General features: G+C 53.1%; 1 protein-coding gene and 1 pseudogene across 2 annotated transcripts in view; one reads left to right on the forward strand and one right to left on the reverse strand.

The window, feature by feature from the left end:
• PLEKHD1 (pleckstrin homology and coiled-coil domain containing D1) overlaps positions 1 to 22,329 on the forward strand; it is a 30,696-nt gene extending 8,367 nt beyond the window's left edge. The window contains exons 2-13 of one of the 2 annotated variants that reach the window (XM_036107235.2): positions 4,188 to 4,281; positions 4,627 to 4,716; positions 4,947 to 5,023; positions 5,893 to 5,984; positions 6,997 to 7,049; positions 14,693 to 14,787; positions 16,244 to 16,337; positions 17,771 to 17,949; positions 18,510 to 18,642; positions 19,010 to 19,154; positions 19,716 to 19,865; positions 20,173 to 22,329. In XM_036107235.2, the coding sequence (XP_035963128.2) occupies positions 4,188 to 4,281; positions 4,627 to 4,716; positions 4,947 to 5,023; positions 5,893 to 5,984; positions 6,997 to 7,049; positions 14,693 to 14,787; positions 16,244 to 16,337; positions 17,771 to 17,949; positions 18,510 to 18,642; positions 19,010 to 19,154; positions 19,716 to 19,865; positions 20,173 to 20,342 (1,372 nt within the window). In that variant the 3' untranslated portion in view covers positions 20,343 to 22,329. The remainder of the gene's footprint in view (positions 1 to 4,187; positions 4,282 to 4,626; positions 4,717 to 4,946; positions 5,024 to 5,892; positions 5,985 to 6,996; positions 7,050 to 14,692; positions 14,788 to 16,243; positions 16,338 to 17,770; positions 17,950 to 18,509; positions 18,643 to 19,009; positions 19,155 to 19,715; positions 19,866 to 20,172) is intronic. The other variant, XM_078053845.1, reaches the window with a different exon arrangement.
• LOC118545148 (hsc70-interacting protein-like) lies at positions 892 to 2,207 on the reverse strand (annotated as a pseudogene).
• Positions 22,330 to 25,662: the final 3,333 nt, after the last annotated feature.

The raw sequence follows: 25,662 nt of genomic DNA on the forward strand, positions 1-25,662 counted from the left end.
CAGCAATGAATCTTCACAGCAGCCCCAAGAGACAGATATTTGCACCCGTCATTTTATAGAGAAGATTTGAAAGGGAGGCTCAGCAAGGCTGGGAGCTTGCCTGAGACCATGGCTTGAGGGGTGGGGATTGTTCGACTCCAGGGCCCCTGTTGTCTCCCTGCTCATTGTGTCCAGTGATCATCTGCCTGTTACCTCTCCTCCCCAACTAAGTCCCTGGCACAATGCTTTACCCTCAGTGTGGAGGGGACTCCAGAAGTGTCAGAAATGCAAGAAGCTATTTGTCTTTGTTAGGCTCCCATAACAAAATACCAGAGACAGGGTAAATAGCCTCTTAAACTGTTCAACTGTTCTGAGGTAGGTGTTATCATCCCCATTCTACAGGTAAATAAACTGATGCTCAGAGAGGTGAGCTACAGTCCCCCAGCTGGAAAATGGCAGGTCTATCTGATGTCAAAGCCTGTGTTTTTTTTTTTTTTTCCTATATTTGCCTCCCACTAATAAACCTTTATTTCACTCAAACTGAGCAATAAATCTTCCACACTGAAGTATCTTCCTTGCCCAATTAATCTAAAGGAAAAAAACTGAAATGATTAGTAAAGAAAAATGTAGGGACTAACACACCCTTTTAATATGTTTTTAAATATTTTTAAGGTTTAAAAAGTGTTTAAAGTTTGTAATTCCTAGTAGGAAAACATTATCTGAATGAATACCCTAATGGCAAACCACTATAGAATGTTCCAGTTGCATGTGGGGCAGAGGCATAGGGATTCTCTTCACAGCACCCCAGCTTTCTTCATGAGAAGGTCAGAGGTACACTGGTTTGTATTATTGTGACATCCATTAGGTATCGTTGCTTTTCCTTCAGCAAGGGCTTTATTTGTCAGAAGGGCATTATGCTTGACCTCCAAATTTGGCTGACAATTTACTGATGAGATTCATAACCTTTGGGTTGCTCTGATATTTTGACATATTCGCTGGGTTCTGGGCCACATCCTGGAAGGCCACCCTAACTTCTGGATCCTGCATGGCTGCGAGAACCTCTGGATCACTAAGAATTTCATTGAGCCCAGGCATTCCTGCCATTCCAGGCATCCCCCCTGCCATTCCAGGCATTCCTCCAGGAAAATTACCAGGCATTCCCCCAGGAAAGCCACCTGGGAAAGAGCCATACTGAGCTCCTGATTGTCATCTGGCTTCTTCCTCCCTTTGGGCTCTCTCATGTTCTTCCCGAGCCTTCTTAACCCTTTTTTTTTCTTTTTTTAAAGATTTTATTTATTTTTCAACAGAGAAAGAGGGAACACAAGCAGGGGGAGTGGGAAAGGGAGAAGCAGACTTCCCGCCGATCAGGGAGCCCGATGTGGGGCTCGATCCCAGGACCCTGGGATCATGACCTGAGCTGAAGGCAGACGCTTAACCGACTGAGCCACCCAGGCGCCCAACCCTTTCTATTCTTTCTTTGATCTCTCGCTCTTCACGTTTTTGCTCATACTTTCTCTGATGTTCAGCAATTTTCTGGGCCCTCGGTTGAACTTCTTTCAGCACTGCACTAGCATCTTCATCGTAATCCAGTTTACAAGCAAGGGCAAGATCATGTGCTGCTTCTTCCCAACGGCCCAGAAGTCTGTGTGCTTTCCCTCGCCACTTATAAGGCTGAGCTGAATCAGGATTTATTTCAATAGTTCTGTCACAGTCTCGAATGGCAGCATTTGGCTTCTGTAATTTGATGAAGACACTGGCTCTCTTGGCAGACAGACTGGCCAAGCGAGGATTCAGTTTGATGGCATCTGTGAACACGTCAAGGGGGCTTTTTAGTTCACCATCATTTAGGGCATCAATGACAGCCACTTTTTTATCATTTGCCTGATCCATCATTTCCTTGGTTATCTCTACATTTTCATCTCCCATTTCTTGAGGGGCATCAGTATCTGGTTCAATCACACCTTCATTGTCAATTTCTAGATCACGTTCCTCACTTGATTATTCGTCTGTCTTTATGTTTTCCTCCGCCTTCTTACTATCTATCTGTTTTTTCTTCCTTGATATTGTCTTCTGATTTAGTTTTATGAGTGGCAGGTGGTATTTTACCCCCAGTGCTCTCCACCCACTCCCATAGGAAGCGCATTTCCTCGGTGTGCAGAACGCTCGGATCCTGCTTACATATTTTCACGAAGGCCCGAAGCTCGCTCACTTTGCGGGGGTCCATGGTCCAGAGGTGGTGGCAGGCGGCAGGCGTGGCTCAGGTTGCGGCCCGATTCCAGGCCCGGGTACTAGCTCAGTGTGATCGTGTGGCCAAAGCCTGTGTTCTTAACTACTCTGCAAAGTTTCTTTAAAACGGGCAGGGGACATCTCCCTTGGCCTGTGGATCAGAGAGGGCAGGGGCCTGCCCCCCAGGAGCCCAGCATCCCCTCAGGACAAGATGAACACATGGGCATATTGGTGCTAAGTGCCAAGCGCACGGCCCAGTCAGCAAGGGCAGGAGGAGCTCGGATGGCACTGTGGGCTGGGCTGGTCACCAAGGAAGGGTGCAGCCAGATGAAATGCAACAGGCAGGGCTTTTCAGGGAGGACTGCACAACCTCCTTTGCAGGACTGTGCAAAATGTAGTGGGGGGGGTGGTGAGGTCAGTGTTGGCTCGGACAGAGAGGCTGCAGGGCAGGAGCGGTGGGAAAGCCGAGAAGATGGGAAGGGGTCAGGTGCTGGAGGGCCCAGAATGTCCCTGCATCTCTGCAGAGAGTGGTATTTAAGTGTCCTTTCCTCCCTCAGGGGCAGAGAGGCCTGGGGGAGGAGGGCATTAGCAGGATGTCCACAGCTCCATTCGGTATCCGGCTGGGCCAAGAGGGTCAGTGCAAATAAAGCACAAGGGTTGGCCTGGGGCTCACACCACAGGACAAAGCTGAGCTTCTCTTTCCTGGGGGAGGTGAGGTGGCAGTTGTGGGCAGTCCCGGGGACTCTCCCCCGCAGCTGTGGCCTGAGGAAAGATCATGGGGCTGGTGGCTCTTCAGAGAGTCATTGACTTCATGGTGGCCCCAGCAATTTTTTGAAACCCTCACAAGAGTGGGCTTCCAACCAGTAGTGCGCTGGTAAATGGCTAACAATCGGCTCTCTTGGGGGGGGGGGGGGAGTGTTGGGTGGAGCCCTGTTTGTAGCATTTGATGGTTTTCAGGGTGTAAGTGCTCCCACTGTGACTTGTATCAAGCTACCAACACGATGCTACCGAACGCAGAGCAGAGGGGAGAGTCACACGGCCCACAGTCGCCAGCCTACCTGAGCCGGGCTCCAGCACCCACTGCTTCCAGCTCCCCCGATCCTGGGCCCTGGGAGCGAGAAGCCAGCCATTCTGGGTGTCCCTGAGCCTCAGGGCTTTGAGGCCTGGTTGGATCTTGTCCTGGAGGGTACTTGGTGTCCTATTCTGGTCGGCTCCAATCATTAGTCCTATGAGAGTCCCCGGAGTGGGTCCAAGGGCTCCGCATGTTGGCACCAGGCGGTTGGCTGCACAACAACCAGGAAGCATCAAGGTCCCAGGAATCCTGAGTTCGACGTGGTCCCAGAAGGAGGCCATGGAGCTCTCAGACAAAAGGGAATGCAGGTGTCACATGTAGGCGGCGGGCCTGGCCTCACCAGCCTGGTAGCCACATTCCATCCAATTGCCAGTTTCATGATTGCTTGTCAGAAGACCCATCTTGGAATCTTGCACAGTCTCTTAGTGAGGAGGGAGTCCTCCCTAGGCTCTGTGTTCTTCTAGAGCAGAGAGGCTGAGAGGCAGAAATGAGGAAAACTTTCTTCCTTCCCTCCTCCCCCACCCGCCCCACCCCGCTCCTGCGGTAGACCCTACGGGACTGGAGCTATGGCTCAAGGGGGTGAAGATACTAGAGGGGAAGGACTACAGGTGCCCTCCTGTGCTGAGGGTGCCCGTGTGGCAGGATGGAGTTGGCCAGACCCGGAGGCCCGTCGTGGGCTTCCCACTTCCGCTGCCCACCAGCACGAGGGTCAGGCTGCCTAAGGCAGCAGGTGGCTGTCCAGCTGAGGTCTTTGCCCAGATGGGGAATGTGAGCTGGTGAGGATGAGTCATGAGCTGGTGTCCCCATGGGCTCTCCATGTGAGTGCAGGACCTCCAAGGCCTTCTTATTGTCCCAAGAAACCTCACCCCTTCCCTCCTGGTTGCCCCTTCTTCCCCACCACCCACTCTAGGTTTTTCATCATCAAAGAGAGCTTTCTTCTTTACTACTCTGAGAGCGAAAAAAAGAACTTTGAAAGCAATAAATACTTCAATATACATCCTAAGGTGAGGCAGCCTCCCCTCAGGGCCACAGTGGGGAGGGCCTCATGGGGACAACGGGGGAGGGTATCCTGTAAGGGTAGAAGACCGTGTCTTTTCTTGCTCTGGTCTAGCAGAGAGTCTGGAGAACAAATCTTTCCTGGGACACAAGACTCCCTGCCTCTCCTGGGCTGGGCCCCCACCCTCCTGTGCCCCAGAGCCTGCCCCAGCCCTTCCTCTTCCTTCTGGGAGTTGGTTCTGGTCTGGCTCCCAGCTTGAGGCCCTTGGCAGGACCTGGCTTTGGCTGAGGGCTCCCAGAGGCCTTGAGTGACCTGGGCGGGGTGGGGGCTGCCTGTTCTGGTTTTTTCCCAGGGCGTCATCCCCCTGGGAGGCTGCCTGGTGGAGGCCAAGGAAGAACCCAGCATGCCCTATGCCATGAAAATCTCCCACCAGGACTTCCATGTGAGTAAAGCTCTCCCCTCAGCCTGGACTCGGCAGGGCAGACCAGCCTCTCTGGGGGACCTCCAGGCTCCCTGGGGGCAGCCCCTCCAGCGGCCTGGCTTGGGAGGGTTCAGTGTCCTAGGGATGTGTGATGGAGGAGCAGAGCTGGGCCTGGAGGGCCCTGTGGACGGCCTCTGACATCCCGGGAGTGGCCTCCTCTCAGGAACACCTGGGACTCTTCTTCCTGGCAGGGCAACATCTTGCTGGCTGCCGAGTCCGAGTTTGAGCAGACCCAGTGGCTGGAGATGCTGCAGGAATCCGGGAAGGTGTAAGTGCTCAGAGGCGGGGGGGCAGGTCCAGAGAGGGAATGGTCATGGGCTGGGTTCACCCTGATCTCCTTGCCGCTCTGCTGGGATCCTGGTGGGCACTGAGGACACCAAGAAAGGGCAGGGTGGGGAGAAAAATGGCTGGGCCTCCTTGAAAACAGCGCTGTGGACGTTGGTTAGGGTGGGGAAGAAAGGCCAGGCCAGATTTAGAGCATCTGTGAGGGGTCTGCTAAGTGGGCTTTGAGCACAGCGAGCTTGGCCTGTCTGGAGTCACAGGTGGCAGACGTGGACACCACTTGTCTCTAACTCTTGGGAGCAAATCCAGCATTGCTAGGGGGATTCGGCTGCCTCCCGACACCCATCTCACTTCCCCAGGCCCACAGTGAATCCTAGCGCAGACAGGAGCTGGTGCTTTGTAAATCAGAGTCCAGCTCATGGAAACCGCCAGCCCAGCACGGTCTGTTTATACGTAAACCCCTGTCCTGGCATCTGCCTGTTCAAGTTGGGTCATGCTTTCAGTTCAACAAATAATAGTGAGCGCGCGGCCACCAGGCCTTGTGCCCAGGAGTGGCCTACAGTGGTGTGGAAGGCAGCCTGGGAAGCAATCTCTTCCCTGCTCCACAAGTGCTGCTGGCCCCGTCCGCCGTGGCCCACTTTGCAGCCCGGGCCAGCCTCCAGGGACTGTAACCGATCGATGCTGGTGGCACACCCAGAGCCAAGGGTGCCGGAGTGAATGGGGCTGGGATTCTGGACGAGACAGGATGGGCGAGCACAAACCATGCGCAGTCTCCTTCTCCACCACTCTTCTGTTGTAACAATTTTGTGTTTCTTTCTTCTTCTCTTCTCTGTCCCATCTGCCCGCCCTCCCCAGGACTTGGAAGAATGCCCAGCTGGGAGAAGCCATGATCAAAAGCCTGGAGGCCCAGGGGCTGCAGCTGGCCAAGGAAAAGCAGGAGTATTTAGGTTGGCTAGAGGGATGGACTGGAAGCTGAGGCTCCCTAGGTAGCAAGCCCTTCGGGGCCAAGGGTTAGAGCCGGGGCTTGGCGGACGGCCCAGGAAGGGGAGAATCTGGGATGGGGCTTGGCGGGCTACAGGGAGCCAGAGACCAGCCCGAAGCCTAGAGGCTTTGACTGTGTAACCTGTGTCCTTTTGGCCGGCATGACAGAAGGCAGGGGGACCTGGTGGCCGGGAGCCTGGGCTCTGGCCACAGCTTTGCCACTTGTCTGTCAGCTGTGTGTCTCCAGGAAGTGTAGCCCCGGTAAGCCTCGATGTCCTCAGCCTTAAAATGGAGACGAGAATAGTCCCTAGCGTTTAGAGGTGGCAGGGGGGTCAGGGGAAATGAGAACATGCCTGAAAGCCCTTGCGTCCGGCACACAGTATGGGCCCCATAAACGGAGTTGATATTATCCTGCCCTGGGTCCCCAGGTCCTGGATTTGCCCCTAATAACTCCCACCTGCCAGCCCGCTTTACACCTGACCCTATGCCCCTGACTGGCGGGCAAGCATGCTCTGTTGGGAAAGAAGGTGAGACTGGGAGTTTGATCCTTTACCTCGGCTCCTCTCCCCTGCCACCTCCTTAGACACTTGGGGCCTCAGCACTGGTTCCGTTCTGCCTGTCCCCCCAGGACCTGCCCTCCCCCACCCACCAGACACTAGTGCAGAGGGGCAGTGGTCTGGGGAGCAGCACAATTAACAGCACTTCTAGGGTGCAGACACCTACCTGAGCTTCTGAAGATGAGGCCATCCTTGTCTTGTGAATGCACAAAGCAAGCAGAAAGGAGGGCGGCAGCTGAGGACGGCACAGCAGCTTCCAGCCCCAGGAGCTGGCTCAGCCCTCTGGCCGGCCTGGGCATGGCAGGGCTGACCGTTTCTCTGGGAGATCCCGGGCGTGAAGGAGGTTCCTGGAAGGCACTTGCCCCCTCCAGGCCGGAGCTGGAGCGAGCTTTCTGTGAGAGGGTGCGTGCTTGCTTTGCAGACAAACTGATGGAGGAGACGGAAGAACTCTGCCTTCAGAGGGAGCAGAGAGAGGTAGGCGCACCAAGGTGCTCAGCACTGCTGCTCGTCCCCAGCACCTCCCGCTCCGGGCGCCCCTTAGCAGCCACGGCGTGTGGCCTGTATTTCTGGCATTCAGGAATCATGTAAGGGAGCAAAGCACCCAGAGAACTCACTGGAAAGTCAGCCAGGTAGAGCAGAGAGGCCATGAGGTGACAGTGCTTGGGACTTGCCAACTTGTATTTCTTCTTGCCAATCCCCAGGGACAAAAGTAAAAAACGTAGGTGACCACGTTCTAGAGAAAGCCATCCCCAAATTGTATAAGCTACATCAGTAAGCAATGAGCTGCTTGTCACTGGTGATCTTCACAGGAGGCGGGGGTGGCCTCTGTTATCTAGAGAGGGGCTTCTGCACCATCAGTGTGAGTGGGCTGGATGATTTCAGGGTTTCCTTCCTTCTCTAAGTGACACAATGTAAGTTCCAAAAAGGCCAAGCATTAGCCTGGGGCAGCCTGTAGGGAAAAGGAGACCCTGGCCTCGTCTGAGGGTAGGGAGCCCCTGAAGTCCACTTCATTTGGAATCTCTATGCAGCGTTGGGCCTTGCCTGTCCCGAAGGGGCATCAGCACCCCTGAAGGGCAGAGTCAGGTAGTGCTTAGCAGTGCAGACTTGGAGCCGGGCTGCCTATGTCTGTGTTTGAGCTTCCCCACTTCTAGCTGTGTAACCTTGGACAAGTTACCTACCCTCTCTGAACATCAATATTCTTACGTGAAAAATGGAGATGATGGAACCCATCTTATTAGGATGCTGTGAAGATTAAATGAGATATTACATATAAATTGCTTGGCACATAGGATGTGCTGAGTGAATATCTGTGTTTGTTAGTATCATGATCAGCTTGTTATGAATTATGGGCCCATCCTGCACATGAGCTGCCTGAGGCCTCAAGCTGCAGAGTGGCTCGCGTGCACACGGGAGAGCCTGACTCAGTCCACTGCTCTTTGCCCCGTTGCTGTTCCTTGTCCTTATAGGGCTGAGCCCGTCAGCCTCGGCTCAGTGCCTGCCTCTGTGACTTTTCTCTCGCTAAGCACCTTTCCCGACCGCCCTTCACTGGGCTCTGAGACGGACCCTGCGGTCAGGAAGCATCATGTCCCTGCAGCAGCCAGAACATTCCCAGGGCCCGGCACAGCAGCTGGCCCCGGATGAGGGCTTGATAAATGAGGGATGACTCAGTGAGTGAGCATTTTTGATTCTTATAATTTCACATTACATCTTGATTTTAATCCAGTAGGACAATCCAGCCTCATTTTTCTCCTTCCAAAATTATATCTGATATTCTTGCCCACTTACCCTTCCAGCTGGACTTCAGGCTCACTTTGTCGATTCACAACAATAGGAAAAAACAAACAAAAAACAAAACCCCAAAGCCATTGAGGATTTGTATTAGGATTGCATGGATTTGAGGATTGGCACCATGACAGCGCTGAGCCTTCTCCCACCCGGTGGTGTGTGGGCCTCCCTGTCTCTCTGGTGTCATCCAGGTCCTGCAAGAGAGTGCTGGCATTTTCTGCACACAGTTCTGTCATTTTGAGAAGCGAGACTTCTGGTGCGTTGTCAGCAACTTAAGACAGGTAATTGAGGAAGCCAGAGGAAGGGATGGAGTGACGGACACAGCCGCCGGCAGCGAGAGAGACAGACTTATCCATCAGAGAGGCTAAATCTGGGGCAGCTGTCAGCCGGAGGAAAATTTAGACACTCTATCTAGGTCTTTAGGCAGGAAATGAGGACAGTGGAGACCCACTGCACGCAGGCCTCACTTAAAGCCTTAGCATGTTGAAGGAGCGGGGCCTGTCAGCTGTGAACGCCCTGGTTTTGTGGCCCAAGATGGGAATGCGACTCACTCGGGCCCAGCCGATTCCCACGGCCAAGGGTGCCGTGGGTGGGCGAAAGGGAAAGGTTCGGAGGAGCGGAACTCACTGGGGCCCTAACTTGCTCCTCCATGCAATGGGGCTGCCTGTCCCCTGTGCCTTTCCTATCTCCACTGTAAGGCACAGAGGTGGTCTGGGCATGCCTTGGGCCACTTTAGGAAGGCATCTGGTAGGGCCCAGTGAGAAGATGAAGATACTGGTCTTTAAGAGGCAGCCTGGCCTAACGGCAGACTCGGACTCTGGAACCAGGAGACTCAGATTGGAGTCTCAGCTCCATCACTGACTGTGTGGCCTTGGGCAAGCTAACCTTTCCGGGCCTCAGTTTCTCTATCTGTGATGCTCTGATAAGAGTTAACGGCTATGCCCACTTAGCACCTAGGTCGCCGTGAGGCTTGATGACTAGAAGGAACAGAGTGCTTTGTGGATGGGCAAGGCCCATGCAGATGTGCTCCGAGCAGTGGTGGGGCCACAACATCCTCCATGGGGAAGGAAGGCCCTGGGACTCTAGATGCATGAGCAGAGAGTACAGGGGAGCCTGCCTAGGCTCATCTGCCCTGGGGCCAGGAGGCCATGCCCTTCCTTGGGTGCAGGTCCCTCAAATGTCCCTGGCCCCCTGTGACCTCATCTCTCTCATCCCCTGGAGGAGGGCAGCCTGCCTACCTTTCCTTTGCTGGCTGAACTCTTGAGAGCTCAGCCTTGCATGTGAGCAGGCGCATGGGAAATTAGAAATGTCCAAGGCCCGTTAGGCAGGCATCTTGTCACCCAGGCTGCTCCTGGTCAAAACACAGACTCTGGGTGTTGGAAAGAACCTCCCACTTCAAGGTGAGGCTCTTTGTTCACCTCCCTGATGGATGATATCCTGAGTCTGTCATGGGTAACTCACAACCTCTGGAGTTATTCTTTGCCTTATTGCTCTATTGTTTGAAAGCTCTTCCTTTCGTTGAGCTGGAATTTGCCTTTGGGTGACTTCTTTCCAACCCTGTACTCCTGCAACTTAGGTCAGGCCCAGGAGTCGGAGGAACAAGCACTAGACCGTGGAGAGAGGCGTTAGCGTCTGCAGGTCTTAGCTGACCTCAACCAATGGCAGGGTTGCTACAAGTGCTCAGACCATCTTGGCTGCAGGAACAGAAGGTTCTGGATGCTCCGAGTTTATAGATTCTGCTGTCATCAGTCTTCTCAGGCATCAGTTTTAGTTAAAAGTCACACAGGTAAAATGAAAGGTGGAAAAGAAGTGAGCAACCAGGAAGAAGATTCTCTTTCTTTGTCCTTGTTAACATGAAACCTTTTTATTAACAGTAAAAATCGTGCTCTTTGTAGAACACCCGGAAAACAAACGTTATCCTCAATCCCACAATTGACAGACAACTGTTGCCAATATTTTGGTATTTTTCTTCAGTCTTTAAAAATATATATTACTGTAGGGGAACCTGGGTGGCTTAGTCGGTGAAGCATCCAACTCTTGGTTTGGGCTCAGATCATGATCTCAGGGTCGTGAGATCGAGCCCCGTGTCAGGCTCTACGCTCAGCATGGAGTCTAGTTGAGATTCTCTCTCTCTCTCCCTCTGCCTCTGCCCTTCCCCCTGCTTGTGTACGCTCTATAAATAAATAGATGAATAAATAAATAAATAAATAAATAAATAAATAAAATCTTTAATATATATATAATTCTTATATATATTTTCAACATAATAGGATCATAGCAGATATTCTGTTTTATAGCCTGCTTTTTCATTATACCTTCATTAACATTGTACCTTTAGCAAGTTTTCATGTCATTCAACGTTCCTTGAAAACCTCAGTCTTAATGACCAGGTACTGATTCATCCTATGTGATGTTCCATTTAATGACTCTTCTAGTTTTAGACATCCAGACTGTTTTCACTATTATAAATTATGCCACAGTGAACATCTCTGTACACATAAATCTTGGTCTACTGTCTAATTGTTTAGGAGAGATTCCAATGGGGGAAATCCCTGAGTCTGGGCCAGAACTTTTTTTTTTTTTCAAGATTTTATTTATTTGTCAGAGAGAGAGAGAGAGACAGAGACAGAGAGCATAGCAGGGGGAGTGGCAGGCAGAAGGAGAAGCAGGCTCCCCACTGAGCAAGGAGCCCGATGCAGGACTCCATCCCAGGACCCTGGGATCATGATCTGAGCTGAAGGCAGATGTGTAACTGACTGAGCCACCCAGGCGCCCCTGGGCAAGAACTTTTAAGACGCCTGATGCATACTGACAGATTGCTTTTCAGAAAATTTGTACCAGTTTTCACTCTCACCAGCAGTGCATGGACATTTCCATCTTGCTCTACCCCTCTGCCCACGTTTGAGTTCTTCCTTCATCATTTACTAGCTACAGTGTGGGAAAAAGGGATGAAGACACTCATGACTTTGAACAAGTTTACTTGACCTTTATGTACCTCTGTTTTTCTCATCTGTAAAATGAGGGTAAAAATATTATCCACTCTCAGAGTTGTTATGAGGATTAAATGAGTTAATACATGTAAAGTACTTAGAACAGTAAGCTCACAGAGAATGTTATCCGTCATTGTCATTATTATCATATACAAGATCTGTTTCCGAATTCCCTTTTCCATTACTTTGAACTGCTATCTGTGAACAGATACCACACAGTTTCAGTTTATAATACCATCTATCATTTATTAAGCACTGACTATGTTGCAGACAATTTGCATGGATTAGCTCATGTGATCCTCCCATTAACCCTACAAGGAAGTACTGCCCATCTCAAAGAGTACCCCCCACACCCTCTCTTCTCTCTGCACTAGATCCAATGGTAATCTAGACCACACCTCCGGCTTCATTTACTGTGTGCATGCAAATGACTCCCCATTGACAGATGCAGTCCCTTTTCTCTGCTGAGTTCCAGCCCCTTAATATCCAAATGTTGATATTACATCTCCAGCCAGAAGTCTCAAAAGTACTGCAAACTCAGTATGTCCAAGACCACTCATGATCTTCCCCCGCAGAGCCGGTGGTCCTCCTCTAGGGTTCCCTAGCTCAGGGAATTCACCACCATCCATTGTTTGTGCAGACTGGAGACCCAGGAATCATGCCTCACCCTGTCCTTCCCATCTCCCCCACTCCATCCCCAAGTTCTGATAGCATTGCCCCCACAAGCTCTAGAACCTGCCTGGCCACTTCTCTCCATCTCACTGCCCTGCTCTGGTTCACACCACTAGGTCTGGCTAGACTAAGGCAGTGGCCTCCCACCTGGGTTCCCTGTATCCCTCCGGGCCCCTCTTCATCTCTTTTCTCCAAGCTGCAGCCAGAGTCATGGTTTACAATGGAAGTCGATTCTGTTGCCCACCTTCTTCCCCTACTCCCTGCTCAAAACCTTCATTGCTTGTTCTTGCTCAGGAAAAAAGACCCAAATCCCCAGCATAGCCCAAGGCCCTGTGTGGTCCAGCCTCCTCCCTCCCACCCTCACTCTGGGCCCAGCTCTATGGGCCTGTCTTGCTTCTTTCAGGGCAGCAGGTTTCCGAAGGGCTTTTGTACATACTGATCCTTCTTCCTGGAATGCTCTTCTCTGTTACTTATCCACCTTCACCTGTTGGCTCAAGAATCTCCTGCTCCCCCTACCAATCATTCCCTCCTTCTTGTCCAAGGCAACTTTCCATAGAACTGTGTCCCTGCAGGGCACATCACATACCTTGGTTTGTAAACATACTCTCATGTGTGTATTTATTTTATTAGTTTCTGATTCTTGCACTGAGCTGTATGCTCATGAGAACTGAGACGTGTCTGGGTTTGCTCATCTTCACATCCTCAATGCAGAGCCTGGCAGGTGCTTGGCACATATTAAGCACTCAATAAACATGTGTAGCATGAATGAATGAAGCTATAAAAAAAATCTCATTGGGGTTTTTACTGGAATTGCATTGAGCCTATAAATAAACTGGGAAGAACCTTTACTATAATCTTCCCAATCAGGGGCCTGCATTCTTTTCTAAAGCATAGTTACTTTTATTGGGGATTTAGAAATAATGCAGTGAAGCCGGGATTATTTGGCTTGGAGGAGAGGAGACTTGGGGACAGAAGAGCTGTCCCCAACACCTGAAGGGAAAACAGATCAGTCTTGTTCTATGGCTCCAAGGGGAGAAGGTGGACCCACTGATGGAAATTATGAGGAGGCAGATTTGGGCTCAGATGGCGCTGGTGGATGAAACGGGCTGCCCCCTCTCCTGGGTGTACCTGAGGGACTCAGGGTGTCCACAAGTTGGCTGTGTGTTTGGCTTTGCCAGTCTTCTGTTTTGCTAAGTGCCGTTCCCCGGCTCTTCCTTTGCTGGCTGGGGTCTTCAGGCTTCAAGGCTGAGGAGAAGGGCTTAAGACGAGATGGTATCTGAGGCGGCAAGTTCCCAGCAAGGGAGGCAGCTGAAGGGAGAGAGTTCGGTCGAAGGACAGACGTGGCTATGGGGGCGTTGGAGGGCAGTTTTGCTCCATAAATGAGATTCAGCCCTCTCCTTTGAGCCCCACAAAACTTTCGGCAAAGTCTGCGGCCCTTCCTCAGTGCTTCTTGTTGTAACTTTCAGAGAGGGCCCGTGCTGAGGTTGAACCCGGAAGGAAGAGCTTTGAGCAGGTTGTTCTGGAGTGAAACAGGCTGTCTTCATTGGGGGCAAATTCCCTGTCATGAGAGCCATTCAAGCAAGAGCCCGGGCCACCTCTTGGCCGGAAAACTGATTCCGGGACTCGAGTGTGTGATGAAGACCGACGCGCCTTTCAAGTGGCTTTGACCGTAGAAGGCTCTGATTCATGGGTGCCCATTTCTCTGACTGTCGCCCAGCACTCAGTGCGGCCTGGGCACATGGTTATGGACTTAGGTGGGAAACGCACTATATCATGTAGACCTGGGGCCAACGTGGGGAGGAGGGTTAGGAAAAGCCAAAGGACTGTTTTGCCGTGTTATCTTCAGGAGCCTCAGTTTCACTCGGGCTCTTGGAGGCATCGCGAGGGCCTGCTGGCATCTGAGGGGCTAGAAATTATACCCTCCCGCGCTGTGAACTATGGAGGAGCAAAGCAGTTGTCACAAAACTGCTTCCAGCTAAGCTTCCCTCGAAGTGCACCCTGCAGGCCCACCTGCCAGTGAGGCCCAGGAAAACGGGACCCGTGGAGGGCACATACTTGCTGGGGAAATACGGTGCGGGCCAGCATTCCTGACCGGGCGAGTCTGGCCCTGCCTGGGGGCCTGCCCGGCGCTTTCTGGCTCCCCTGTGCCCTTCGGGCCGAGCCCAGGCAAAGCTGCGGCCACCTGGGCTGGTTAACTTCCTAGATGCCCCGAGGAAGAAAGAGTCCTGATTTTCTGACTTTGGGGTTGGGAATGGCTTTCCTTCGCCATCCTTAACCAATGGCATTCTCGGGATCTTTAAGGGAAATACACATTCACCCCCTGTTCCCTCCAGCACTTGAGAGCCGGCCAGCACGCCTGAGGCTATTAGCGATGGGAGTTGCCCAGCAGAGTAGACATCTAGAATGATCATCACCTCCAGTCACAGGGAAACGACATTGGGATCCTTTTTAAACCCTGGCTGCAGCATGCTCAGTATGTTTGATAAGGCTTGTTGAGACTGGGTGTCGCTGAGTGGGACCAGGGCTCCTCGGGACTTAGCCCCGAGTCTGCTCGCACCCGGCCTGGCCTGCACTGCATCCCAGGGGGGGCCCTGGACCAGAGTGGCGGTTCCTGACCTCAGGGGCCCTTTGCTGCCTGTGACGCTTCTCTTCCCCTCTGGTTCTCTTCAGGAGCTTGAGCGCCTTAACCAGGTGCTGGAAGCCGAGAAGCAGCAGTTTGAGGAGGTGGTGCAGGAGCTGAAAATGGAGCAGGAGCAGATCAAAAGGTGGTGGTGGTGCCCAGGAGGGGGTAGGAGGAAGGTGCGCCTCGGGCAGGGCATTAGAACCCACGTCTCCCATCAGGCTCAGGGAGGTCTCACCCAGGAGAGCCTCACTACTTGATGGCTTGGTTTGGGCCTGTCTTCCCAGTGCTGCTCCAGGCCTCGGGGCAGCCCAGAAGGAGCTGTAGACCCCATACAACCTGGAAGTGAGGCACCGGCAGGTGCAGACCGGTGCCCCCCCCCCCCCCCCAGCAACGAGCCCCTCGTGCCTCTGTCAAGTCTTGCTTACCCAGAGGCAGACGGGAACAAGTCAGCCTGGAGGTGCTGTTAGCCAAGACCCTCAACATCCCCTGCTCAGTCCATTCTCATTCTGGCTAATGACGTCCCTTGGGATCTTTAGTCCTGTGTATGGTTTGCAAACCCAGTTCCCAGTTGCACATTACGATCATATAACAGAATGAGAGTCTCTTGAAGGTAGGGCCCAGAGATCTATATTTTATAAAAGCTCTCCAGGTCACTCTGATTCAGACTATCTAGGAATTTGGAGACTAATGCTCTGGGTACTGTTGGTGGTGGTGGTTGTCGCCCTCCTCCTCCTCAACACTACTGATAATCAGTGTTAGCCCAGAAAGGCTTTTCTTGCAACAACCTTATAAAAGGAAGTCAATTAAACAAGTGCTTTGGGAAGGGAGAAGCTCTGAGAATCTTACCAAGTAAATGGTGGAGCACCTGCTTATCTCCAGAATTGTGCCAGATACTAGAATAGAAGATAAGTTCTCTTATCTTACAATGCAGGATCTTACGATCTGGTTGGGAAAACCAGGCTCACACCCAAGAAAGATCAACACAGTAATATATAATCAGGCACTAGGGGGCACAGTGCAGACTCCCTGTGTCATAGGAATTAAGGTATACATGCGATCCTTTGGGCGTGAAGAGAGGTTCGATTGAGCTGGGCCTTGAAGGATGGGTAGGATTTAGGAGACTGGGCAGGAGAAAAGGGAAAGGCATTTCAAGCAGGAGGAAGGGAAACCAGGGGTAAATGCCTGAGGGGGCCCAGGCTTGTTAAGAAAGCAGCAAAGGGGTTATCACCCCAGAGAAGGGCCTCAGCCATGTCCCAAGTCAGAGTAAACAGGGGTTCTAGCAGGGTCTGTCCCGGGAAGACAGGAGGTAGGGCCAGGTTTCTCCAGTGCTTCTCTCTGCCTGTGGGGTGGTCCTGGGTTTATCCCACCTGACAGATGCCTGTGTACCTGGAGCAAGTGACTTCAACCCCATTTGGCTGGGATCTCCTTCTTTCAGGCCCAGGTCCCTACAGCTGCTGTCAGGAGCCCACCATGCAGAGAGGGGCTGGCCTTCCAAGGACCCCTCTGAGCCATATCGGGAGGTGAAGCAGAAGCATTTCTGTGTGCAGAGGGGATTGGGAGGGGTGGGCACTGCCATACCCAGCCCTCTGTCCCTGCAGGGAGCTAGAACTGACTGCAAGATGCCTCAAGGGTGTGGAGCAAGAGAAGAAGGAGCTGAGGCACCTTACAGAGTCCTTGCAGCAGACGCTGGAGGTGAGGGGCCACTGGTCAGCTGGTTGGCCTGGAGGCAGCCTGGTTGGTTGGGCTACATGATACTAGTTTTTCCAACAGCATTTCCCCAGAAGGTTCTCCACCAGGGGAACGGAGCATGATGGAGTGCAGATCTAAAAGGTTTCTTCTCTGTGGACCAGTGAGCACAGGAGGCCTAATGCAGGACCCAGAGGAGCAAATTCAAATTTGTCCTGCTCTGACTATGGCCTTGGGAAACCCACCTTCTTCAGTGCTTATATTTTTATGCCAGATGGAGGATTGATTAGAGTGTGTGGTAGAACCACCCACTTCTTCCTTCTTGTGGCTCATTCACTTAGCTGCTCCTGGGTGAAACTGATCATGAAGGGAAATCAACTGTCATGTTACCTCCATTTGATACCACAGAAACTGAGGGGGAGGAAGAAGGCGGCATGTATCAAGGACAAAATGCCAACTCTGTTCCCAGCCCCTCCTCCCCAACTTTCCCTTGGTTGTCCCTCCACATCTTGCACAAAGATAGTCTGACCCCTACTCCAAACCAGAGCTCATGTGTCCTGAGGAAGCCAAGCTCTTTCAGACTCTACACCTTTGCCCAAGCTGTTCCTTCTACACAGAACATCCTTTCACCTCTTCTTTGCCTGGAGAACACATCCATCCTTCTAAGACTCAACTCCAATATCACCGCAGCCAAGCTTCCCTAACTCTCTCAAGCAAGGGTTTGCTCTGAGCTCTGGGCTCCTGCAGAACTTTGCACATCTGTTACGGGACACTAGGTTGTATTTTGCAAACTGTGAACTTCACTAGACCGTGCCTTAAGGTCTCTACAAGCCCAGCACCTAGCAGGAGCCTGGCACGTTGCTAATGTTTACTGAATTCATGAATTGCCTTGAAGGCTGCAAGGTTTCTATTCTCTCTCAAGTGACTGGGGCTTTGTTTGTGGTGCTTTTATTTGTTTATCTTTCCATTTCACATCATGAGAGATGGTTCTTGTGGAGTGTTTCAACTCCAAAATTTTGGGGTAGTACAAGACCCCATCCTGATAAATGGGGATGACGTCTAAATCTGTTCTAGGCCTGGCCCCTCTTGGGTGTTTTTCATGAGCCCAACATACTCCCTCACTCATCCCTGGAGGAATAAAGACCCCTGAAGTTCATGGTGCCCTTGGGCCCCAGCTCTATAGATGCCAACTTCCCTGGAAGCTGCATTGGGCTCCTCCCTGAGTCCCTCGATGGAGAGTAACTTTGCCTCTTTGTGAAGAAGGAGATCTTGGTTGGCCTTTTACCTCCAGGGAAGAAGGAAGATATTTCAGGTGTCTCTCCTAGAAGACTGAGTGAGGAGGGCATCACTCCCTGAAATTGAAAGGCAGGTGAGGGTGGCCATGTTGGAGAACCTAAATTAGGCTCTTTCTCTTCCGTCCCTCCCTCCCTCCATGCCAGGAACTCTCCATAGAGAAGAAGAAAACCCTGGCAATGCTGGAGGAGAATGAGAACCAGCTGCAGACACTGGCCAATCAGAGTGAGCAGCCCCCTCCCAGTGGGGGTCTCCATAGCAACCTGAGGCAGATAGAAGAGAAGATGCAGCAGCTCTTGGAGGAGAAACTCCTGGCTGAGAAGAGGTGAGCGCCCCTTCAAGCCCGGAGTCCAGTTTGATAACTTTCCTTGAACTGCACACACAGATTCTTGGGTTCTAGCTGGCATTGACCAGATAGATCACTTACTTCCTTTTGCCTAGGACTCAGTTTCCCCATGAGACAAAGGGGAAGAAAATTGTCACTACCCAGAGCTGACTTGATCATTCTCTCTTGCACTGGTGTGAACCACACGGACAGGCATTAGGTCCGCCTAACAGTACTTTGTGGCAGGCTGGGCAGGTCCTCTCCTCATAGCTCCTTTGTACAAATGAGGAAACTGAGCCTCAGAGGGTTGATAGGGCTTTCCTGAAGTCACAGAACTAGCAAGACCAGGACCCAAGACTCCAGCCTTCTGACTCTAAGCCAGGGGCTCCCCTCACTGTCCACACCACTCCTCTCATCCCCTGGGTGACAGAACCCAGAAAGTTCTGGGGCTCAGGAAGCCTGGGTGTCAGGGCTTCTCCAGCCAGGTCTCTAGGAGGGGCTGCCCTCCCACTGGAAAGCCCCTTGGGTGAGCATGCACTGAGCGCCTCTTCGCCCGGCAGGATGAAGGAGAACGAGGAGCGCTCACGGGCCCTGGAGGAGGAGCGGGAGTTCTACTCGAGCCAGTCCCAGGCGCTGCAGAACTCGCTGCAGGAGCTGACCGCAGAAAAGCAGCAGGCCGAGCGGGAGCTCAAGGTGCTGGCCTGGACGCTGGGAGCGGCCTGTGTTCCTGGACCTTCCCTCTCACATCTCTACCTGGCAGCTACCTCAATTATCTCTGCCAGTCTGACCCGCCAGGGGCAGGCGATGGAGCCACCATTTGGGGGAGCAGTGAGCCCGCTGCTGGGGTGGGGCAGCATTGGTAGACCCCTGCCCGGTGCAGGGGCTGAGTCGGGGACATCTGGTCAAGGGCTCGAGACACGAAGCAGGATGTGGTAACTTCCATCCAAGTCCAGAGGCGAGCAAGCCCGCTTGAGCCAGGGGATGACCAGGGAAGGCTTCCACGGGAGATGGCAACTGCTCCCCGGGACCCCACTTTCGTCTGTCTTCCCTCTCCCCTCAGGCGGAGGTGAAGGTCCGCATGGACCTGGAGAGGCGTCTGCGGGAGGCAGAGGGGGCCTTGCGGAGCCTGGAACAAGGGCTCAACTCCAAGGTGCGGAACAAGGCGAAGGAGGAGAGGATGCGGGCTGACGTGAGCCATCTGAAAAGTGAGCCCCGCCCCGCCCCGGTGCCAGCCCCCAGCCCTCGGGCTCAGCCCCCGCGGGAGTCCAGACCCTGCGGAGCCGGGAGCGCCGCAAGGGGCCTGGTGTGCATCAGGTGGCCCCGAGCTACGGAGGGAGTTTCTTCTCCGGACTCCCGCGGCAGGCGCGTCCTGGGCTCGGCTTCCTCAGGCCCTCGCAACTGGGTGGGGGCGCGGCGGGGAGTTCGGTGCCCTGCGGGGGCGGGTGGGCGGCAGCGCGCCTTTCCCGCGGGAGCCGGGAGCCGGGGGCGGGAGCCGGGAGCCGGGGGGCGGAGCCGGGGGGCGGGAGCCGGGGCGGGGGGCTGGGGGCGGGAGCCGGGAGCCGAGGGGCGGGAGCCGGGAGCCGGGGGGCGGAGCCGGGGGGCGGGAGCCGGGGGGCGGGAGCCGGGAGCCGAGGGGCGGGAGCCGGGAGCCGGGGGGCGGAGCCGGGGGGCGGGAGCCGGGAGCCGAGGGGCGGGAGCCGGGGCGGGGGGCGGAGGGCGGGAGTCGGGACCCGGGCGGGAAGGACGCAGCGGCACTGCGGCCGCAGGGTTCTTCGAGGAGTGCATCCGGAACGCGGAGCTGGAGGCCAAGATGCCGGTCATCATGAAGAACTCCGTGTACATCCACAAGGCGGCCACTCGCCGCATCAAGAGCTGCCGCTTCCACCGGCGCCGGTCCAGCACCTCCTGGAATGACAGTGAGTGTGGCTATCCGCGTGCCCCTGCTGGCGTGGGGACGGTCGGAGGCCGCGGGTGGGGACGCGGCCGGAAGAGGGGAGGGTGGGGACTGGGAAGTGCTGATCCAGCTCGGAGGCTGGACAGTTCGGCCTGGACCTGGCTCCACCGGCCTCGGGCTTCTCCCGGGATTCCGGGAGCCGGTGGGCGCGGAGAGGCTGGGAGGAGCTCGGCAGCCTGTGGGATGGGGAGCGGGGGAGGCGGGCTGGGGTTGGGGACCGGGCCAAGCCTCGGTGGAGAGAGGGCTGCTCACGGCCTCCCTCTCCCCAGTGAAGCCGTCCCAGTCTTTCATGACCTCCCAGCTGGATGCCAACAACATGGAGGAGCTAAAGGAGGTGGCCAAGAGGCTCAGCCGGGACCAGCGCTTCCGAGAATCCATCTACCACATCATGGCAAACCAGCCAGGAGCCCCCTCGGTGATTCCCCGGGGTGGAAAGTGAGGAGCGGGCCTTCCCTGCCTCCCAGGTCTTTCCTCAGTGGGGGAAGGGGTGCCAGGGGGAGGTCTAACTCTACCTGGCACCTCTCGGCTCCCCTCTGGGCCAGGGCTCCGCCTGGCGGCCAGCCTCCCCCTCAAAGGACGGCGATGGCCCCTCCCTCACCCCCGCCCCAGACCCTACCCTTGGGTTTGCATCAGGCCCAAACAGGCCCAAGCTGGTGAGGCCAGGAGGGGCCTGGCTGCGCCTGGAGACCTCTGGGTTGGGGAGTGGGGCAGGCAGGGCCCACAGCCCGTTCTTGTGCCCGCTACATCTCTGTGATGCTGCCTCTCTGGCCTCCCCTCCCCACCTTGACACCTGCTTCCCCCAGGGGTTCCTAACCCTTTCTTTGCTTCTGAGACCCATAGATGTGTCTCAGCCGAGGCTGCTCACTTCTACCAGATCGTGGGGCAGGGCGGGACCTATCGCAGTGACTTTCGGGTCTGTGGCATAGCACACCTGCCATGGTGTCTCTTTTCCTGAGGTTGGGCCCTCCCTGCGGGGCTACCCGCTCGCTCCTCTCTCCAGCTGAGTTCACCCGCCTGCAGCTGCAGCTGGTTTGGAGGGTGATGTGACCCTGTCCCTTCTGTCCCATATCCCTCCTGCTGGGTACCTAGGGCCCAGGGCCCTGGCTGGGATCTGGGGCCAGCAGCGATTCTGAGGGCTCTCCCAGAGGACAAGAAGTAAGCTTGGGGGGGGGGGAGGGGACAAGGTGGCATTGTTTACTCCTGGTTGGATAGGGAGGCAGCTGCCTCTGGCTGTGGGGCCTCTCTTGGTTTGTGGGATCACAGATGTCCCCCTCTGAGCTGCGCCTGCTTTAGGCATCTTGCCTCCTCTCCCTGCAGAGGCTTTACCCAGTGAAGCAATGTGACCCTGGAAGATGACGGGCCCGGACCTGTAATAAGGCCAGTAGCCGTTGGTTGGCCCCATGTCATCGGGTGAAGCTGAAACACCCTGCCGGTGGTCTGTGGGGGGCACCCCTCTGCCGCAGACAGTCTGCTCTCCTCTTTTCCTAGCCACACCCTCCAAAGCTGCCTGGGTCTATTATCTCTCCAGAAAAGGGGTCTACCAGGGATCAGGGTGCTCATGGTCACTGGTGGTATTAAAGGTGCTGATCCTCTGCTGCTTGGCAAACAGAGCGAGGAGCCCCGTCTGAGCGGTGCACAGATGCCCCAGATGGCCGTAGGGCATGCCCCAGCAGAGGTGCTGTCCCCCCACCCCCTCAAAATACATGCATATCTGCTGGACGGCCAGCCCAGGCCAGGCCGCGGTGCCCTGCTCTGTGCTCGCGGCTGCCCTGTGACGCTAAGGGGACTCAGCTAAAGTCCTGGGTGGACTCTGATGGCTTCAGCCAGTCTCTGCAGACTGTGGGTGGGGACAGGGGCAGAGGCACTTAGAATCGATACATCTGAAAAGGGATGAGTCTAAATGTAAAAACTTTAAACATGTAGAAACCTGCATAAACTTGGAACTCATTTATCTAACATGAATAGAGGATGGACTTTGAAATGAGGAGGAAGATGTATACAATCAAGATTGCTGTTTTTTATTTTTGTTTTTTTAAAGAATTAGATTAATAATGGTTTGCTCTTGGAGAAATATCTTTTGGAAATTTCCAAATACATTTTCCCCCCACGCAAGCTATTAACCAGAATAGAAAGTGTTTTTCTGTGCACATTCACCAATCCCTAGTTGCTTTCCTCCCATTTCACCCTGTACTTTCTATGCCTCAGGCCAGTCTGGGTTATCTTCAACCAACTGATCAGTCCACAAGTATTTATTTGTTAAAAGCTCACTATGTACCTAACACTGTAAATAGAAAAAGAGCAACATCTCTATATGAAAATGTATCACAGTGGAAACTACTTATTGGAAATGTATTGATCTGATTAAAAAAACAAAAAAAACAAAAAACAAACCCGTATTCCTTGGCCAATTAAATGGGTTTCCCGCAGTAGTGCTTGTGGTGTGATCATTGCTAGAGAGATGCTGCCCCCTGCAGGCCAGATGTGGAATTGTGCTATTTGCCGCATGTAGTCGTAATAAACCTGCGCGTTTCTCTACCTATGAGGAAATACTCCGCAAAGCTGCACCTCCTGGGAGTGGCTTCTTAATAATTAACTGAAAAATCTGTGTTCCCACCCTGAGGTCCCGGCCGTCCCCATGTAACGAGGACTGTCAGCTGGTTTTTATTCTGATTTGAGCACTGACCAAAGGGTGCAGGCTACGTAAGTGGGAATAGCTCCAGGGGAGGTGAAAGACCGCTAGTTTCATGGCTTGCTGGCTTCAGTATCCCACTGGAAATTGACGGCATGCCTTCTCTGCTGAGGAGAGGTTTATGCTTTCGTTTTGTAATCCTATAAGAGAGAGCAAGAAATGGTAATGACTGGATTCTCCTCCTTTTCGGTTTGTTTCCTCCCTGGGATGGGTTGATCGATCATCATGCCCAGGACTGTCCCAGTTTGTATTGTTTCCCAGCATAATTATTAATGGCTCCCAGCTTAGGTGATAATTATGTGGTCATCCTGGTTGTAATGCTGTTCCCCAAAAGTATGTTAATGGGTGAGGTAAGAGATCTGTAAAACACTCAGGTCCTGACCCACTGCCCAGCTCCAAGCTCCTGGGAAGGATCCACTGCCTGTATTTGTCTCTGGAGAGATGTCACTGTTGCCCCCCCCCAATCCTATCCCACCCAGCTCAGCATGACCTGGGCAGCCTGTGGGTGATCGGGCACCATCCGAGTAAAATTTGGAGCTCACGGTGAATGATGTTGGCGGACCAGAGACTTGCTCAAGTCTCAGGGAACCAGCCTGTGTCAGATTTGGTCTCCATGGAAGGTAGTCATTAAAACCACCAGACAAAGGGGCCGCTCTGAATCCCTCAGATAAAGCCCAGCAGCTCCTGGGAAATCTTGTGCTTCTGTGAGGAGCCAGGATGGGGCTGCTTGGACCCCAAGGCTCCCCAAAGTCAGAAACCTTATGGCTTTGACTCTTGGGGGGAAAGCTACTGCTTCTTTTACCTCACACACTCCTGGTGAGCAAGGGGCAAGGAGTGTTCTGGCTTTGCTTATGGGCGAGACTCAATGATCAGGCAGAGAAGCTGGGTTGAGACAGGGTTGCTCGAAGGCAGGAGGCTCCACCTCAGGGGCTATAGATTGCAGAGCCAGAGCCAGCTGCCAGTGCATTCGGGGGCTCATTCTCTGCACTCGTCTTGCTTCCCCTGAAGGATCTGATCCCTGCCTCTAGGCTGAGGATCCTGCTATAAACAGACTCAGCCTGTCCTGTTACCCGGGCAAAAACTGTGGCTGATGGGCCTTGAAGTGTCACTGATCACAGGAGAACCTTTCCTCTAGCAGAGCAGTAACCCGGTCACAAGAAGAGAAGGGAAAGAACTTGTCCCGCATGCTGCTTGCTGCTGAGGGGGTGGGGTGGGGGTGTCTCTGGTGGTTAAAGGTCAGCTCTCAGCTCTGTAGGTTTTAATAAGTCACTAATTAAAATGCTTTTTGTAGGGGCACCTGGGTGGCTCAATCCGTTAAGCGTCTGCCTTCGGGTCATGATCCCAAGGTCCTGGGATGGAGCCCCTTGTCAGGCTCCCTGCTCAGTGAGGAGCCTGCTTCTCCCTCTCCCTCTGCCTGCTGCTCACCCTGCTTGTGCTCTCTCTCTCTCTTTCTGTCAAATAAATAAAATAAAATAAATAAAAATAAAATCTTTAAAAACAAAAAAATGCTTTTTATATGTATACATTTTTTTTTTTTAAAGATTTTTTATTTATTTATCTGAGAGAGAGAATGGGAGACAGAGAGCATGAGAGGGGGAGGATCAGAGGGAGAAGCAGACTCCCCGCTGAGCGGGGAGTCCGATGCGGGACTCGATCCCGGGACTCCAGGATCATGACCTGAGCCGAAGGCAGTTGCTTAACCAACTGAGCCACCCAGGCACCCCTATATGTATACATTTTTATTAGGTAGGAGATAAGTCTCTTAAATCTCACAAGGCTGCTCAGAGCCTTTGCAGTTCTCAAGTTCTATGAACTGGGAAAGCTGGGAACCTGCAGCTCTGGGATGAACAGAAATAGGACTGTCCCTACCAGCGCTGATCACAGAAATACAGTTCTTAGGGAGGAAGGATGTTCTGGCTCATGTCAAGCTTGATGCCATGCAATTGTCAGAAAATTTTAGTGTTGAGATGAGAAGAGGAAAGATAACTAATTTATCAGCCCAAAGAAAAGGCAGTGGTGACTAATTAGTCACTTGGAAGGCCATCCTGGGAAAGGAAAGATGTCCATTCTCATGTTCATCCTGATGTCTGAGACCATCTCTCAGCGTCACTTCTTTCCATCTTCATTCGACAAATGTTTATCGGGATGCCATCACCTGAAGTCAAGCACCTACCATGTGCTTATTATCTCTATCACTTACTATTATTTTTTTCATTGTGGTAAAATATACATAACATAAAAGTTACCATTTTGACCATTTTTAAAAAAGATTTTATTTATTTATTTGAGAGGGAGAGAAGCAGACTCCCACTGAGCAGGGAGTCCAACGCATGGGGCTCGATCCCAGGACCCTGAGATCATGACCCGAGCCAAAAGCAGATGCTTAACCGACTGAGCCACCCAGGCGCCCCCCATTTTGACCATTTTCAAGTGTACAGTTCAGTAGTGCTAAGTGTATTCACATAGTTGTGCAACTATCTCCAGAACTTTTCATCTTGCAAGGCTGGAACTCTATGCATTAAACAAGTCCCAGTTTCCCCCCTCCCCAGCCCCTGGCAACTACCATTCTACTTTCTTTTCCTATGAATTTGACTTCTTAAGATACTTCATAAAAGTGGAATCACACAGTATTTGTCTTTTTACCAACTGGCTTGTCTCACTTAGCATAACCGTCCTCAAGATTTGTTCACATTGTAACATGTCAGAATGTCCTTCCTTTTTAAGGTTGAATAATATCCTACCACTTTTGAAAAGAAAAACTGATTGAAATCTTATTTTTCTATAAATTGTTGGCCAATGATGAGGGCCCTGCCTGTCTTAAAGGATAAGAGAGTCACAGCTGAGGGGAAGGGAAGATTGGTCCCTATGCTTCCCTTTTTTTCCAGGTTGCTCCTCATAATGGCCTGGTATGAAGAGACGCTTTGGAGTTCACTTCCTCCTTCTTCCCAGCAGATGGCAGCATGCTCTGCGCTGGGCCGGCAAAATCTGGGGGCAAAGTGAGCTAAGGCTCCCAGAGAAGGGGGAGGGCTTGGGGACATTGCTCAGGTTCTGCATTATTGCTGATGAATCT

Source organism: Halichoerus grypus, chromosome 8 (genome assembly GCF_964656455.1).
Source record: "Halichoerus grypus chromosome 8, mHalGry1.hap1.1, whole genome shotgun sequence".
NCBI classification, from domain to species: Eukaryota; Metazoa; Chordata; class Mammalia; order Carnivora; family Phocidae; genus Halichoerus; species Halichoerus grypus.